The following is a 17,541-nucleotide window of genomic DNA, read 5'->3' on the forward strand; positions in this document are numbered from 1 at the left end:
TAGTCTAAAAGATACACACGGTGTGCATACTGTCACCTTCACACCGTGGGACAAGGTATCTCCGGAGATCGCATAATAGAACCACTTGAGTAGTATAATAGTTGAAGAATAACATCTACTTATTTAACTAGATTACAAAGGTCATGTATGCGCGTTCATAAGAGTGAGTGTATGTATGCGTGCACAATATTTTTTTCCAGAGTAGGATCGATTAGGTCGATCGGGTGGAGACATACCTTTGACGGGCCGAGCCCGCGTGCTTCTGGGCCAGCCCGCGAAGCTCGTCTGGATGGCCAACAATACCGCCCCTTGATTAAAGCCGCTCCCCGTTCTTGACAGTCGGAAAACCGCAAAGGCCACGCGCTCCTCCCATCCATTTTTTTTCCTTGCCTCTTCGTCTTCGTCGTCCCCCTTCCCCGCTTTCTCCCTCGGTCTCTCCTCTCCCCTAAACCCTAGCACGCTAGCCCCAAATCCCCGTACTCCGCGCACCGATCGTCGCCGTCACCCGATCCCACGTCCGCCCGCCGCCGCCGCCGCCGCCACCGCCGTACATGACCATGGTCACTCCTCTCGCCCCCGAGGTAAGCCCCCCACCCCACTCCCGAGTCCGGACGCTTCGGTTCGGATTGCTTCGCCGAGGGCCTCGCGGCTAGGGATTGTGGTCTTGAGCGGATTCGAATCGTAGTGGTCCCCGCGGGCGGCGATTTGTTCTGCTGTAATTTTTAGCTCCCCGCGCTGAACCGTTCGTCCCTCCTGTCATCTGCAGCAGCCGCCGCCGCAGGACCCGGACGAGGAGATGCTGGTGCCGCAGCAGGAGGTCTTCGAGGGGCCGCAGCCCATGGAGGGTGAGGCCTTTCTGCGGTGCTACCTGTTTTTTTTTTTGGGTGTATTTCGACTGGAAGTTTAATCTGCTTCCGCATAATCTGTGGCTTTATGCTAAAAAAATGTGTGGTTCTCTTGTGTACGTGCTTTCATCTCCCGTTATATGTCGATTCTAGCATTTCACGATATATGGCTGGGTCCTTGTACCACTCTATACAATTTCAGCTTGCTGTGAGATGCAAATCTTGCTTTGGTTTGTGCCTGTATTAGTAGGGCTGATTTCACCGCAGGTTGGCATCATGTAGTTCCTTACAAAGCTAATAATGAAAGCAATTTATTCATTTATGCTATGTGGATTTCATAGCCTTTGTAGTGCTGGTGTTTGATGTGAAGTTAAAAACACTAACGATGCAGATGGTGTAAATAAGAAAAGCCTGAACTAGAAGTAACATTCCAAAACATGTTGGGTTGTGCAATCTTGTTTTTCAGTGGGTAACTAGGCGGTAGATCTCTACTGTTAGTAGGTCACATAGGTGATGGTGTTTCTGTTATTACATCATAGGTGCTTTAGATGCTATGCCTAATAGTCAATACACAAATGTCCAGAACCAAAAATTAAGCTAGTCTTAACTTGTCTACTATTTATCTGGTCTTGCAGAATCCGTGTCAACCGTTGACCAAGAAAACTTGCCTGATACCTCAACTTCCAGATTTACATGGAAGATTGACAGTATTTCCAAACACAATGGTGGAAAGCTCCACTCTGATGTTTTTGTGGTCGGGGGTTACAGCTGGTCAGTAAATACTGCCGCTTATTGCTATTTTACATCCATTAGTTCTAGAACTTAGTTCTTTTCCTATTACCTCTTTGCAGGAGAGTGTTGGTTTTCCCTACAGGAAACAATGTAAATCAACTTTCGATGTACCTTGATGTTGCTGATGCCAAGTCGCTACCTACTGGTTGGAGTAGGAATGCCCAATTTAGCCTTGCTGTGATCAACCAATTAGACAGCAAGCACTCATCGAGAAAAGGTATCTTTGTGACCCTACTTATCTTGAAGTATTAACCTTTGTTTGGTTCCACTAGCAACATGACTTATATCAGGCTTCTGTGCCACCTCAAGTTCTTGTTCGTAGCTATTCTGAAGTGGATGTTGCTTACTCGCTCTATCCAGAAATGTAGAGGCCTCTATGGGAGCCATGCTGTCAACTTTTTAAATTTTGATCATAGCATATGTGCAAAGTATGTAAGTTGACTACACAAATAATGTAATTGAATTTGCTGCAAAGTCCTTCCATAGTGTAGTTACATTAAAATTTGAGTCTTGCACTGGAGACTAAAAATAATAAACAGCTTACATTTGTGGATGGATGGTATTTATTAAGCTACTTGCCCTTATTTTTGATTGTTGAACTCTTTGTGCTATGGCATATGGTAGCTTGATACTTTTGGAGTATATAAGCATGCCATATTGTCTGTGCAGTTGACATTTTCACAGAGTCTATATGTGCTTGCTGTTGTGTATGATGGTTAGATCGAGGCTCCTGCCTCTGAGGGCAAGTTCGAAGAACCATTCTTCTACTTCTTGCCTGAATTCCTAATAGAGGTTTCTCTTTATATATGCTATAATCTAAGTAACAAATTGTGGACTTATATCTAATTCACTTCAGACGCAATCTAAATGATGTATTCCTATTTTAAAAGATAAACTTCCTAACTGAGATCTGGGGGTTGCTTTTCCTAATTTTGTGCCTATTGGGCCATAATTCATGTAATTCTTATTCTGCTGCGAAATGTACTTGTTCTTCAATTTCGTCCATCATTGAAAAGAAGAATGTCCTGCTATATAAAGTTTGGACTGATACATCTTGACACTTTTCCTCGAAACACTTTCTTCTGCCCAATTTGCGTCTTATTTGAAATGTACTTTCAAGATTTAAGCATAGCATCTGACACATTATGCTAGTCATTATCTGATGCTTTTCCTTTCTCCCTGCAGAAGCAACACATACTTTTAACTCTCGAGAAAGTGATTGGGGTTTTACTTCCTTTATGCCTTTAATGGATCTGTATGATCCTAGTAAAGGATATATAGTGAATGATCAATGCATCATTGAAGCTGAGGTTGCTGTGCGTAGAATGACGGATTACTGGAACTATGACTCCAAAAAAGAGACCGGTTATGTTGGTCTCAAGAATCAAGGAGCTACTTGTTACATGAATTCGCTGCTCCAGACACTTTATCATATTCACTTCTTTCGGAAGGTAAGTTGCATTTCTGTTGTTCTTTGCATATAACCCATCTGTGGTTCTGATACAAAGAAAGATACTGTAGGCTGTATACCATATGCCTACTGCCGATACACCTCCAGGGAGCATTCCTTTAGCTCTGCAAAGTCTTTTCTACAAACTTCAGCATGGCGACAGTAGCATTTCCACAAAAGAGCTTACCAAATCTTTTGGATGGAATACCTATGATTCATTCATGCAGCATGATGTCCAGGAGTTGAACCGGGTTCTTTGTGAAAAGCTGGAAGATAAAATGAAGGTATGGCATCTGCGTGTTTTTTCTAACAATAACACCAAACAATTGATGTGTAACTATTCCTTTGTCCAGGGAACTATTGTGGATGGAACAATACAAAAGTTGTTTGAAGGTCACCATATGAATTATATTGAGTGCATTAATGTTGACTATAAATCTACTAGAAAGGAGTCATTCTATGGTAGGTAATAACTGACAAGGTGACATCTAGATCTTATTTCCCCGTGTTCTCTTTGTGGGCATACTAACATTCGTCATTTTTTTTTTCAGATCTCGCACTTGATGTGAAGGGCTGCTCGGATGTTTATGCATCTTTTGATAAATATGTAGCTGTAGAGATGCTGGAAGGTGACAATAAGTATCAATCTGAAAAGCATGGTCTGCAGGTTAGTTTGACCTTGCATTTGATACCGAGAACTATCAGTACAGACTAAAATCCTATTTCTGCATTTTAATAGATTTGTTAATTAGAAATAGAATCTTCCCTTAATTGTGCTACTGAGTTCTTGAGATCCATATTGCCCAACAGCTGTGGAGAAGCCGATTTCAGATCGTCTCAAGCTGAACAATATGTAAACAGTTCATGCTCACCTGTCCAGGTTTTGAATTAGAAATAGAATGCTTCCCTTAATTGTGCTAGAAAGTTCTTGAGATTCATATTGCCCAATAGCTGTGGCAAAGCCGATCTCAGATTATCTAACAATATGTAAACAGCTCATGCTCACCTGTCCAGGTCCTCGTCGATCCTGCTGGACATGGTTGAATCTAAATTTTGATGGTTGCCAGGCCTTTCTTTGATTTTTTTTGATGATGATTGGGTCGTCAATGCTGACCGTACGAGATAGTGTACAGTTATACACATATTTAATTTTGATATGATTGGAATTAGTGTTGGCTTATTCAGTATTATCAGGAGAATGGCTTTGATGAAATGCAATATAATCAGATATTATTTGAACATAAATACTTCATGTTTGATTTGTTTTTATTTAATTTATTTATTTTGTCCACTTTTTTCAGGATGCCAAGAAAGGGATGCTTTTTACTGATTTCCCTCCAGTTTTGCAGCTTCAGCTAAAGCGGTTTGAATATGATTTTACGCGGGATACCATGGTTAAGGTCTGAATTCAACACTTCCTTCATCATCTTTGTAGGTTACTTTATTATTCTTTCATTTTGGTGGTTAGTATCGCAGAAAGAAGAATGTAACAGTATCTACATATGCCCTGGACTGCATTGTTAAGATGCAGTCCCATGCATAAGGATATGGAGAAACTGGAATTGCAAGGTTGTCCAATCAATGATTGTATGAATTGGTGTGCATCATTCGCTTCATGTCATATGTGCAACTCTGATCATTTCATTCGATTCCATTTGACTTTGAGTGCGACTGAAACTGTTCTGTGCAGTGTTTGTGGAATTGTTGTTCTTTACTTGCCATTACCAGCGCAACATTATTTGTTTTTCCAGAAATCAGCGATTCCACTTATATCAAGAAAATAAAGAATTTCAAAAGATGTGTATGTTTTGTACAATTGGATGCTTATGAGCCAATCTTTGAGCATGCTAGTGTCATATCTGTAATTAAACTACATATATTCATAAGTTGGAGTTCGCTCTTCAGTATTAGTGATCAATAGTCTGTCAGTGACTTGAAAGTTCCTTGATTAGAATTTAAAAACTAGGGTTTCTGAAGGTTGGGTGAGCAACTATATGTTCATTGCAAGTACTTTCTCATACATATGTTATTAGTTTTGTTACAGCTTTTACATTAAATTATTCCAACAATGTAGATAAACGACCGTTATGAGTTCCCACTCCAGTTGGACCTTGATAGAGATAACAGGAAATATCTCTCCCCGGAAGCTGATAAGAGTGTGCGCAACCTCTATACTCTTCACAGGTAATAGTTCAATAAGTTCCTTTTGTGCATTATGTTTCGTTATGCCATTTGTAGTGTCTCATAGGTGCTTAAATTCATAACCAGTTAAATCTTACATACTGAAAATATTAATTATGCCCAATTTATTTTCTGTACTGGTTACATTGTTCACATGCTGCCCATTGTTATTCTTCGTTATTCATCCCTTTTTTTGTAAAATACAATGAATTAACATGGTACAAATACTTTTATTTTTTATTTTTTTTGGAATATTAACATGCATTTGCAGTGCCTCCAATTTATGGGCGGGTGGAAGCATTGCAGCTTTAGCCTGTACTGGCTAGATGTGGACTTGTACTTTTCTTGTTGATGTTGAACCAGTTGACTTCTGTTGAATGCAGTGTACTAGTTCACAGTGGTGGAGTTAATGGTGGACACTACTACGCCTTTATTCGCCCAACCCTTTCTAATCAATGGTATAGTTCACTTCTAAGTAGAAGATCGTTTCCTATATGCAGACTTGTAGGAGATCGTTATTTGACATTAAGTTAATATTTTTAATCCTCATGTGATAAGATGATTCGAGTGAAAATGATATGATCTACATTAATACCTAGTCACGATACCCTGAATTTTATATTGCAACTCAGATTTGACATGCTTCTAGTGGTCTGTGGAACTTATATCACCATGAAACATGTGGCCTAAGTGTTATTCAGTTTTATCATTAATTCTGATAGCATATTAAAAAGGAGGCATTTGATTGTGGAACTCAAAGTGTCATGACAAATGTAGACCTAGCGATCCTTTGTTAGTATTTTGTACCAAAAGGTTTATGTAACAATCTTAAGTTTCGTGCGCAGCGCACTTAACACTCTCAACTATAACACCTTTCAGCAGTACATTGGAAATTTACAGGAGGACTGTTTCCAATTTATTGACTTTGCAAAGTTGTTATTTAGGTACAAGTTTGACGATGAACGTGTGACAAAAGAAGACATGAATCGGGCGTTAGAGGAGCAGTATGGTGGTGAGGAAGAGGTAATATTTATTTGGAAACATTGAAAATTCTCAGGTTGACCTTTGCTATATTTTTTTCTCAATAATTTTTATTTCTTGGTTACAGCTCCCCCATACTAATCCCGGACTGAATACAAACCCACTTAGATTTACCAAGTACTCAAATGCTTACATGCTTGTGTACGTACGTGAAAGTGACAAAGAGAAAATTATTTGTGATTTGGATGAGACAGACATATCTGAACACCTTAAGGTAGTATTATTTTCTGTTTTTGTTTTCACCTTTTGATATCATATAGTTTATATCAATGCCATATAAAATTCTCCCAGACTAGGCTAAGAAAAGAAAACGAAGATAAGGAGAACAAGAAAAAGGAGAAAGCTGAGGCTCACATGTTCACCGCATTAAAGGTTTGCCTTTATTGTGTTATTTGACTTTGATTGTTCGTCCTTCTGGTTGCTCTTCTCAGTTGGTTCTTCATTTGAATTGTCACCCAGGTCGCCAGAGATTTAGATTTGGCAGAGCAAATTGGGAGACACGTGATTTTTGATCTCGTGGATTATGAAAAGATTCATAGTTTCCGTGTATCTAAAGACATGACAATTAACCAGGTCAAGGTAATTATTCTCACTGGATAGCCTTGTTGCTGGATATTAACAAGGATGATAGATAAAGATATTTTGTAAACAAATACATGTGCTTCTTTTCCCCTCTAATAGCATTGATATAGTCATGACTGCCAGCTGAGGAGTTGCTGTGATTTACTTTCTCTTATTTGTGATGCCTCTTTAAATTGTCCTTGATGCACAGACGTAAGGTGTCAAATGGGATCGCACCTAAATCCTACTTATAGTTATTTTTGGTTTTTTCTAGTGGCTAAAATTTGCACCAGGAAAAGGCAAATGCACTATAAGTGGGACCAGGAAAGGCAAATGCATTGTAGTCATGTTGCAATAAAGTTTTTACGTCCATACATAGGTAGCATATTACTCTATATTTCCTGGTATATTAGATGGATTGGCCATGTGGGAAAGTAATAGCAGACTACATTTGTCAACATAACCATGGTATGAAAAGGCGCCTCTTAGACATGAGGCAGCAGCCAAATGCCTATTGTAAGAAAGAAAACTGTGGTCTAGGCGGCATGTTTAGGTTTTCTGGTGAGGAATCTACCTCACTGTCAAGAAGAGAGGGAGAGGGGGGAGGAGAGCAGAAGTGTGGCGGTACAGAACACTCAGCGGCTGTGTTGAGACGAGAAAGTGTGGTTGTTGGTCTTGGTCGGCTTCTATAGCTCATGCAGTCGTGGACCTTGTGGTTGCTTTGGCTGTTGATGCCGGCTGCATATAGTGGGTGGATGTGCATCCTAACCAAACTGAAGTAACAGCTTCTTGGGCCAATGGGGCTGATGACCATTTCTTCTCTTCCCCTTTTCTGTTTGTGTGGCCTTTCACACAGCCAGATTCCTCCCATATGAGCTCTCCAGGCAACAACTGCTGCTGGTGCTCATGGCGGTGGCCTAGGCGCTAGGCCACCACAAAACACCAGCCTACCACCTAGTTCATTTTTAACCTTGAATATCAGCACCATATACTACAATTGCACGATTCTAAGAGAATGTTGGGCGGTGTTTATATTAGGCATCAGTGCTCATAGGCAAATCCACTCTTGGTCTGCAATGAAATTTGGACTTTACTAATTTTTAGCATATAATAAGTCTTGAAGAGTGTATAATGGGCTAGATAAAGTTATTTCTCTGGATGCATCACTGGACTCAAACCTGCACTATTAATTTGGACAAAATTGTTCACTGGACTTTGGTTGCAACAATCACATTTTCGTGACGCACTTTCTGATTGTTATCTAATTTTATTTTAATATTTACAATGCCAATATGGTGTTTTGATTTAATGATTTTTACTTGACAGGAGGAGTTGTCAAAAGAATTTCGTATCCCTGCACACTCCCAGAGATTTTGGTTGTGGGCTAAGCGGCAGAATCATACCTTCAGGCCCAGTAGGCCATTGAATCAACATGAGGAAGCAAATACTGTAAGTGAATATTGACATATGCATACCTGGGTACTACTATACAACATGCAGAAGTACCAATACACCTTTGGTGCCAACAAATTGCCCTTGGTAGCTTTATACCATTATCTCACTGACTCTCTCTCACTCGACACTATTACCTAAGGCAAAGTCGAAATGACTGAGTGGACCCAAATTAAATCTTCAAATTTAGATGTAAGAGCTACTGCAAACAATGAACCATGTCTTGTTGCCACCACATTAAATGTGTCGCCTTGTAGTTTTGTGTTTCGAATGTTCACGTTTTTTTATATCATATCAAGCCATGTGTTTCCCACCTTGCCCAGCTTGCCAATTCACCCTGCTTTTGCAACTGGCTAGCCTTCTCTAGGCCCACATAATTGTACTCCCTCTGATTCATATTAGTTGACTCAAGTTTGTCTAGATACATATGTATCTCGTTAACAAACACATCTATACATCCGTATCTAGGCAAAGTTGAATCAATTAATTTGGATAGGAGGGAGTACTAGTTTTTCTGCCTGACTGGCACCTTCGTGAACACTGTGTTCTATTTATTATATGTGTCACTATCACTTTTTTTGATTCAAAATTAATTAATTCAGTTTTGATAGGTTGGACATCTTAAAGATACAACTACTCGATTGCAAGATTCTGAACTAAGGTTGTACTTGGAAATAGTACAGGTTGATATTCTGAACTGCTTTTTATTTGCTCAGTCTGTTTCTTATATATGATTTGTATGCCCAACTGATGTGGGCCACCATGTCTAGCTGTTGCTCTTGTTTACTAGTGTACCATCTAACATTTGCCTGTGACACATACAGGGAAATCATTTGACTCTTCCATTGAAGACAAAGGATGATATTTTACTTTTCTTCAAGCTCTATGATCCTGACAAAGAAGAACTAAGGTTGTTTCGTTATCCGGCTTGGAGTATTATTATTCTCTGTGTAAGTGTATGACAACACTGGGCCTGACTGGATGTTTTCCCTGTGATTGTAAACAGATATGTTGGAAGTCTTTTCCTGAAAGCATCAAGTAAGCCATCTGATATAGTGCAAAAGTTGAATGAGATAGCTGGATTTCAGCCTGATGAAGATATTGAGCTGTATGAGGTTGGTCTTGAGGTCATTCGAATTATAGTCGACTACTCGACTCTTTCCCTTTAAAACAAGTTTTCTTAGCACGATAACATTTTACTTGTACCTTTGTAGGAAATAAAATTTGAGCCAACTGTGATGTGCGAACCAGTTGACGTTGATGTTTCCTTCAAGTTGAGCCAGGTTTGACTTAATGTTATATTTAATACCCCCCCTGTCACTTATTTATGGACGGAGGGAGTATTAATCATTATGTGTGTCTTACTTATGTCATGTTTGGTGCTGCTTTCAGATTTCAGATGGTGACATAATATGCTACCAAAAACGTTGCTCTCCAGATAGTATGGACCAACATCGGCATCCCAATGTGCCATCTTTCTTTGAATATATCCAAAATAGACAGGTAATTTGTCTGGATGAGAGTATGTTCTTGGACATATTTTTCTTTGCAATACCCTGCCTTGCTTTAATGGTTCATAGATCATGCTTGGGACACCAAACATATTTTTTTTCTATTGTTGGTTAGACAGTTGGCATGATCTATTTGTGGAGAAACGATTGTTACGTGGTGTTTTTGGTTGCGTTGAAAATGTTTAAAGACACAATCCATGCTGGTTCATGGAGCTAGTGCTACAATTTTAGCCTTATGCTTTTCTTTGGTGCTACAATTTTAGCCTTATGCTTTTCTTTCATCTTGATGATACTGGTGTGTGAGAAAAGTTATTGACCATTACTGTGCAAAGTCGAATTTACTTGGATGTATGTTATGGTTTGATTGCTAATTTACTCGTGAGAAGTAAAATCAAATTTTGAAATCACTCCAAGTTATGCATGGTAGATGTATCATTCGATGTAAGTAGAGAACTCTGGTGAGTTAAGCCTACTAAATGAGCTCAAAGTTCGTAATACGGAGTTGTCAAAAGTATTGTGCTCAATTCATAATAGGAGAATCTTACATGCCATAATTTCGTGAAAGCCATATATTCTTTTTCCTACCTATACAGGTTATAATTCTGAGGTTGATCTTGAATTGACAGTGGCTCTTTGTGGTAATAGATTTTCCTGATGTTCTGATACATGCCATCAGTTCACCAACGTGGACTTTGCATCAGTTTTTGCTCGTTGACATTCTATTTTATGCTATTTTAATTTTCTGTTTTACTTTGTTTTCTTGTTGATACTCAATTTTTGTCTCACTTGTATTAATATCATATAGTAATGGAGGGTAATATTTGTGTGCTAGCCTGATGTTTGATGTTCCTTCATTCGAGTGAATTTTGTCTATATTTGTTTATACTTGCGGCAGCTTCACCTTTTTTAATCTTACATAGATATTGTGGTCTGAATGTCTGATGATCTCCTCTACCTGAATGCTGCCTTTTCTGAAAAACTGATTCCTGCTGTTTATAGGTTGTGCATTTCAGATTGCTTGATAAGCCAAAAGAAGACGACTTCTCTCTGGAGCTGTATGTGCTGGGAATCTTTGAGCCTTGCTTTAACACATTGACCGTTTTCTTACGTAAAAGAGTACTGATAACGACTTCTACTTTTCTACTTGTAAAGGTCAAAACGTTCCACATATGATGATGTTGTTGAGAAAGTTGCTCATCATCTTGGTCTGGACGATCCTTCAAAACTCCGCCTTACACAGCACAACCCCTATTCACAGCAACCGAAACCTCAGTACATCAAGTACAGAGGTCTTGATCATCTTTCGGACATGTTACATCACATGAATCAGGTTAGGCACCTTTTTTCATCTGTTCCTGTTTACTAGCTTGCATTACATGGATTACTTGAGCTTCCTTTAATCTCGCAGATGTCTGACATATTATATTATGAGATACTGGACATTCCTTTACCAGAGCTGCAAGGCCTGAAAATATTGAGAGTTGCTTTTCACCATGCTACAAGCAGCGAGGTAGTTTGCACGAAATTTTGTGCTTGCATTTGCTTTTACATTTCTGGACATGTCCTGCGGTAACCCTTTGTTTACCAGGTGCAGTTTCACGTTGCACGGTTGCCTAAAGGCAACACTTTTTCAGATCTGTCTGAAGATTTAAAATCGAAGGTAAATTCACTTGTAAAAGCTGTTAATTTTCTTTCAGCTTTTTGTGTGCTGCCTATCTGATTCTGAATTCTTCTGTTCTTCCCTTTGTCAGGTTGAGCTGTCTAGAAGTGATGCTGAACTCCGGTTATTTCAGGTCTTCAATAACAAGATAATGAAGGTACTTAAATAGCTCTATTGCGCTATCGTAATTATCTTTCTCCTGACTCTAGATTTCTGTGGTCTATTGTTTCTGAAAGCTTGTTTTGGAAACAGGAAAGTTGTATTATCATGAAATTCAACCCATACCATGATTAGTTGAATTATCATGAAAGTCAACTTATAGCGTTATTTATGTTTTTGATTGGTATAAATTTAGTCAAAAGTCATGTTCTTTATGTTTGACCAAGATTATAGACAAAAATATGAACATCTAGAATGCAAAATGTGTATCAATATATTGACCAGTAAATATACTCCATTCATTCACAATTACCTCACATTCTGGGTTTAGTCAAAGTCAAACTTTGTAAAGTTTGACAACCAGGATTGCTGACTGTGATAGTCACTAGTTCAGACAGGAACTAGGAAGGCAGAGCACCAATCTTGGCCTGGGTGGTACTTTATTACTTCATGTTGAGGCTACAACCTCCAATTTTTTTGTAGCAAATTGTGTGCAATATAAATAAATTAAGTGTAAGTAGCAACCACGGATATATCCATGCATAAATTACGCGGTTTTGGCTATCTAAAAGGAAAGTACAAATGATCTTGGCATGATTACATTTTACCCCCTTCGAGCCCTTAAATTCCGCTGGTAAATATCTTACAACTTTGACTACTCCCTCCGTATCAGTTTATTAGGCCAACACGTAATCCAAGAAATGAGTTTGACCATAAATTTGGTCAACGAAATATAAATTATATGTCACAAAAATCATACCATTGGAAGCAACTTTTGAATGTGAATCCAATGGTATAACTTTTGTGACATATAATTCATATTTTTTTGACCAGATTTATAGTCAACATTTTTTTGGACTACGTGTCAGTCCAATAAACCGGCACGGAGGGAGTATTATTTGTACTTATATGTCCAATTTTTTTTATAAATATATATGAAACATTAGATTCAGTTAATGGTTCAACGATACTCCCTCCGTCCCGGTTTATAGGGCCTGCACGCATCTCTAGATCGTCAATTTGACCAATATAATAGAAATTATACAAAATAAAAATTATATCATTACAAAGTAGAACATCTGAATTTTCTAATGATATATGTTTTGTAATGTATACCTTGTATTACGTTGGTCAAATTTACGATCCAGGGATGCACGCAAGACCTATAAACGGGGATAGAGGGAGTACCATTTATACATCAATCCATATAATTCAGTGTATATTAGTGCCCAAAGTTGTGCATCAAAGACTCTGAAAAAAGCGAGCCTTATATTTTGGGACGGATGGAGTACTTCAAAGTTGTATTTCTCTTTTACGAATCCAGTCTCCTTAAGATGATGTACATAACTCAATAATCCAGATGACCTTTGTATTCATTATCAGTCATTTGCCTTATTTTTCAGGTATACCAGCCTGCTGAGAAAATAGATTCAATTAATGATTTAAACGGGCCTCTTCATGTTGAGGAGGTATGCACCCTGATACTTGGTTCATCGCCATCTCATGCCTCTTAAGCACATCCTAATTCCTTTTCTGTTGTCAGATTCCTGAAGAAGAGAAAAATGCTGGTCCACGCGACCGTTTGGTTCATGTTATTCACTTCTTCAAAGATAATCAGGTATCATTGTTTTTAATTCTTCTTTTCGGTTCTAAAGCTTCACAGTTGTATTTATGGTTATGGATGCCATATATGGTTTTGAATCCAACAGATCCATTTTCTAGAAGTACTGGCAATTTGTGGTTAACATGGTTGAGAAAATGTTGTCTATTGAGGAGCAACATGATAGTGGTTTGATGTGCTAGTTTCAACTTGCATATCCTTGGTTTCTTGAAAGTGCTAGCTTCGGGTTTATGCGTATAATATCTCAAAAGTCGTCTTCTTTTATAAGCCTAAGAAACTGGCGGGCTGTATTGTCACGTCATACAGGGTTTAGAATGTTGATATAAACATTTGGTGTACCTTTAGACCATCAAATGATGGTGATTTCCAAAATCATCTCGTTCAAACATAATAGAAGGAAATAGAGACAGGTTCGACATCTATGGTGCTTACTGTGACATTTCCAGCGTTCTTTATAGTTCTGTATCTTGGTCTTTTTGCACACATTTGAGAAGCAATAATGCTTCATTTGTTGTCACTGAAACAGTTACTGCTATCTTTGCAGCACATGCAATACTATGGAGATCCTTTTTTCTTCCTTATTCATGATGGCGAGGCTTTGTCTGACATCAAAGTGCGCATTCAGAAGAAATTTCAGGTCCCTGACGAGCAGTTCCTCAAGGTGTGGTCTCAACCTTTTATTTCGTATATATGGTCAACTTCTTCACCTTTTACTGTTGTGAATATTCCTTTATTCTGTCAGTGTTATATCATCTGAAAATCAATGTGGATAGTGCTTAGAGTCAACGTCTTTTGAATACATTATTTGCATTGTAGTTCTCCCCTACCTAAATATGTAGAAATATGCACATCTTGTGGTTTCAATTGGAGGAATATTTGGTGTTTCCAGTTTTACACTTTTGTTGGTGTTCTTTTTTATGTTTCCTTGCATCTTGTTCGATGGTATCTGATGTTATGTTGGTTTGTTTCAGTGGAAATTTGCTTATATTGGCTACAATCGCCAGGAATACCTCCAGGACACGGACATTGTATTGAGCCGATTCCAGGTAGATTACATTTTCGTTTTTGTTGGACAGCAGAAATATATATTCTCATTTTCCTTGCTTGTGTTTCCTCAAATAGAAAAATATTTATGGAGCATGGGAGCATTCCCTAGGACTGGAGCACTCAGACATGTCCACAAAAAGAGCATACCTGGCCAGTCAGGTATTAACAATAAAGACTGCGAACACATAAAGGTTGTTAACAGTTGGTGTATTCTCAAGTAGATCTAAACAATTGCAGAACCGTCATTCTTTTGAAAAGCCGGTGAAGATCTACAACTAAAGATGGTGCTATATTCACTACTTCAACGTGATGTATCCTCAGCTCTGATTGATCTGACAGTTCCTTGAAATGGATGGCCAACGACACCGTCTTAATCTATCCACACCCAGCCGATGAATTGGCGGTTCAGTCCATGATCATGGTGTGCTTTTGACCTGTAGTGATACAGATGTAGAACCGGCTATGAGGGGGTGCTGTGCTGAGTAATTGTTATTTTGACATGTACGTGGAGGGGTGTGTTGTGGCCTGTCGAAAGAAATTTTCCATTTGGTTGGCTGTACAGGGTTTTATATTAGCACAAAATTTCCTAGTTCAGTTACTAGTTACATTTTGTAACCTGTATATTTTGCTAAGTTGTTTTTTTTTTTCGCTTCGCAAAGTGTTTTATGATTGTAATCTCTTCTGTTGGGTGATGGCTCGTCTACTCCACCATTCCTACTGATTGTTTTCTCTAGAGCAAACATTTACTCTTATAAAATTGACGGTTACACAACATGTTTGATTCCAGTGATGGACCACCAAACGACACAGTAACAATTGAATAAAAATTAAAGTAGTATGTCATGGACAGAACCCTTGTCCATGACGTCCAGTAACTATCGATACATACACCCCCTAACTATCGGAAAATGGACAGGACCCTTCAAGTCTGAAATGCCATTCAACATCAGTGATTGAGGCTCAGTGACTTGGGCATCTCTAGCAGACACCCTAGATCCCAAATAAGCGTTTCTAGGCTACCCTAAACGTGTTTTTCCGGGCTGAAAAAACATTGCACAGTCTAAACGTGGCTCGTATAACAACATATTCAATATTTTTTTCAGCTCGCAAACAAAACCGCAACATAGGGTTTAAATGTCAAAATCAACAATAATCTGAATTTAAGCAAATATTTATTGTCATACAATACAAACATTAATCCAAATTACAACAAATGTTTTAGAGACAATATAAATCAAATGATACAATAACAATTCAACAAATAACAAATGGTTGGAAATACAAATAAATCCTAGTTAGTGTGCCTCTGCCAATGGTGTTGAGTGAGATCTTGTTGAAGTTGTTCTGCTGATTTATCATTCTCAATATGACAGTATATTTTAAGAATGCCGTAACAGTATGGATTTCTAGCAGGTTTGACCTATGTGCCAACATTATGAAAGAAAAATGATAAGTTCAAACCCCTCTCATCCTCTATGAACATATTGTGTAGAATCATACAAGTGGTCATGATGTCCTTGAGGGTACTCATATCCCAAAATCGGTTTAGACCTCGGACTATTGCAAATCTAACTTGCAAAACACCAAAAATCCACTCAATTTCTTTTTCTTTTTGAGCTGCCTCTTGTACTTGAGAGAATTCCTTATTTGGCCCTGTCTTTTTTGGCCCTGGCAAATTTTTTCTTCCTTTCATGACCCATAAAGTTTGGTTGGTTCCTTATTTGGCCCTCTAGTACAATTTAAGCACTAAGATGACCATTTTGCTCCTTCTCCAATATGTGACAAAATTGCACAAAAAAAGTTGTGATATACTAGTTGGTTATTAAAAAAACGATCCCCACTATGGCTGGTACCAGCGCACCATTTTGCCCCTGCTACAATTTATTCCGAAAAAAACTCAAATTTATTCCGGAAACTACTGCAATTTTTTTTGTATTTCCACAACTCCAGAAAAAATGATATTAAATAGGCACAAACATAGAGACAATCCACATGCACGACAGAAATTTCAGCCCAAAATACATCGTATTTTGGAAGATACAAAAAGACAAATTTCTGACAGACTATACATACACTATACGCCTATATAATGTCAGCTTTTTTTTCACAGCCCAAAATAAAACGAGTTTGTGCCCGAAACATTGCACGTACATCCCAAGCATATACATGTATTTCTAGAATAAATTTGAGATTTTTATGAAACTCAAAAATTTGGCAGCATATTGGAGGAGGGGTAAAATGGTCATCTTAGTGCTTAAATTGTACTAGAGGGTCAAATAAGGAACCAACCAAACTTTGTGGGTCATGAAAGGAAGAAAAAATTTACCAGGATCAAAAAAGGAAGACAAACTTTGGCCAAGGCCAAATAAGGAATTCTCTCCTTGTACTTTTGCAAACTCAGCTTTAGCTCTATTTCCTGGCAGCCTGATGGTCTTCACAAATGTAACCCAATTCGGGTATATAACATCGGCAAGGTAGTACACCATTGTATACTCCCTTCCGTTGACGGTGTAGTTGCAAGCGGGGGCATCACCTTTAGCTAGCCGGGCAAGATGATGAGATCTATGCAACCCATTGATATCATTGGGAGAATCCCAGAAACCAAAAAAAACCGTGTCAAATCCAAAGATCCTCTAATGCAACTGCCTCAAGCACGATTGTTGGTTATTTGCTCCTGCCACGGTACAAGCCTTGCTAAGCTTTTGGATAATTCTTTCATGTCCAATGCATACAATCAATGCTACCTAGCATACCCCGCCAACCTCGGTGTTCGTTCTCGGTCATTAATCTAACGATATCTTTCTCGTTGGGAGCTCGAAGATACGTCGGTCCATACACACACATCATAACTTTGCATAAACGATGGACGAATTCCATCGTCGTATCTTCACCTATGCGAAGATACTCATCGACATAGCCTGCTGGAATGCCGTAGGCGAAGATGCACATGACGACGGATATCTTTGGTGAGCACTAAATCCTACGACCCCGGCTGCATTCCTATTGCATTTGAAGTAGCGCGCATTGCTCTCGCATGCATCAACGATCTTGTTGAACAAAGATCGGTACCATCGGCGAAAGAGATGGGGCGGGTATGTGGGTACCTCGATGAAGTAATCCCGCATGAGGAAATCATGCCCAAGTGCGCGGTTTCGGGGGATGCACAGCCGCCCCATGGTTAACCCCTTCCTCTTCTTCGGCCTCACGTCCAAGATCTCCTT

General features: G+C 38.8%; 1 protein-coding gene across 4 annotated transcripts; it reads left to right on the forward strand.

Annotated features, from left to right (window-relative positions):
* The first annotated feature begins 346 nt into the window (after window positions 1–346).
* On the forward strand, window positions 347–14,972 carry LOC127344538 (ubiquitin C-terminal hydrolase 13). 4 transcript variants are annotated; one of them, XM_051370837.2, is made up of 32 exons: window positions 347–581; window positions 767–845; window positions 1,481–1,616; window positions 1,697–1,854; window positions 2,823–3,088; window positions 3,159–3,371; window positions 3,441–3,549; window positions 3,639–3,754; window positions 4,389–4,487; window positions 5,162–5,271; window positions 5,652–5,726; window positions 6,213–6,291; window positions 6,377–6,523; window positions 6,601–6,681; window positions 6,769–6,888; window positions 8,197–8,319; window positions 8,934–9,005; window positions 9,147–9,232; window positions 9,329–9,437; window positions 9,537–9,605; window positions 9,715–9,825; window positions 10,833–10,888; window positions 10,986–11,163; window positions 11,242–11,343; window positions 11,422–11,493; window positions 11,585–11,650; window positions 13,056–13,121; window positions 13,196–13,270; window positions 13,800–13,934; window positions 14,245–14,319; window positions 14,396–14,479; window positions 14,558–14,972. In XM_051370837.2, exons 1-32 carry the CDS (start codon window positions 552–554, stop codon window positions 14,597–14,599), a joined length of 3,339 nt encoding a protein of 1,112 aa, XP_051226797.1. In that variant the 5' UTR covers window positions 347–551; the 3' UTR covers window positions 14,600–14,972. The 4 variants fall into 4 exon arrangements, with proteins under 4 accessions (XP_051226797.1, XP_051226798.1, XP_051226800.1 ...); XM_051370838.2 differs by having other exon boundaries at window positions 770–845; XM_051370840.1 differs by having other exon boundaries at window positions 348–581; window positions 13,818–13,934.
* Window positions 14,973–17,541: the final 2,569 nt, after the last annotated feature.

The sequence above is a fragment of the Lolium perenne genome, chromosome 3 (genome assembly GCF_019359855.2).
Source record: "Lolium perenne isolate Kyuss_39 chromosome 3, Kyuss_2.0, whole genome shotgun sequence".
Taxonomy (NCBI): Eukaryota; Viridiplantae; Streptophyta; class Magnoliopsida; order Poales; family Poaceae; genus Lolium; species Lolium perenne.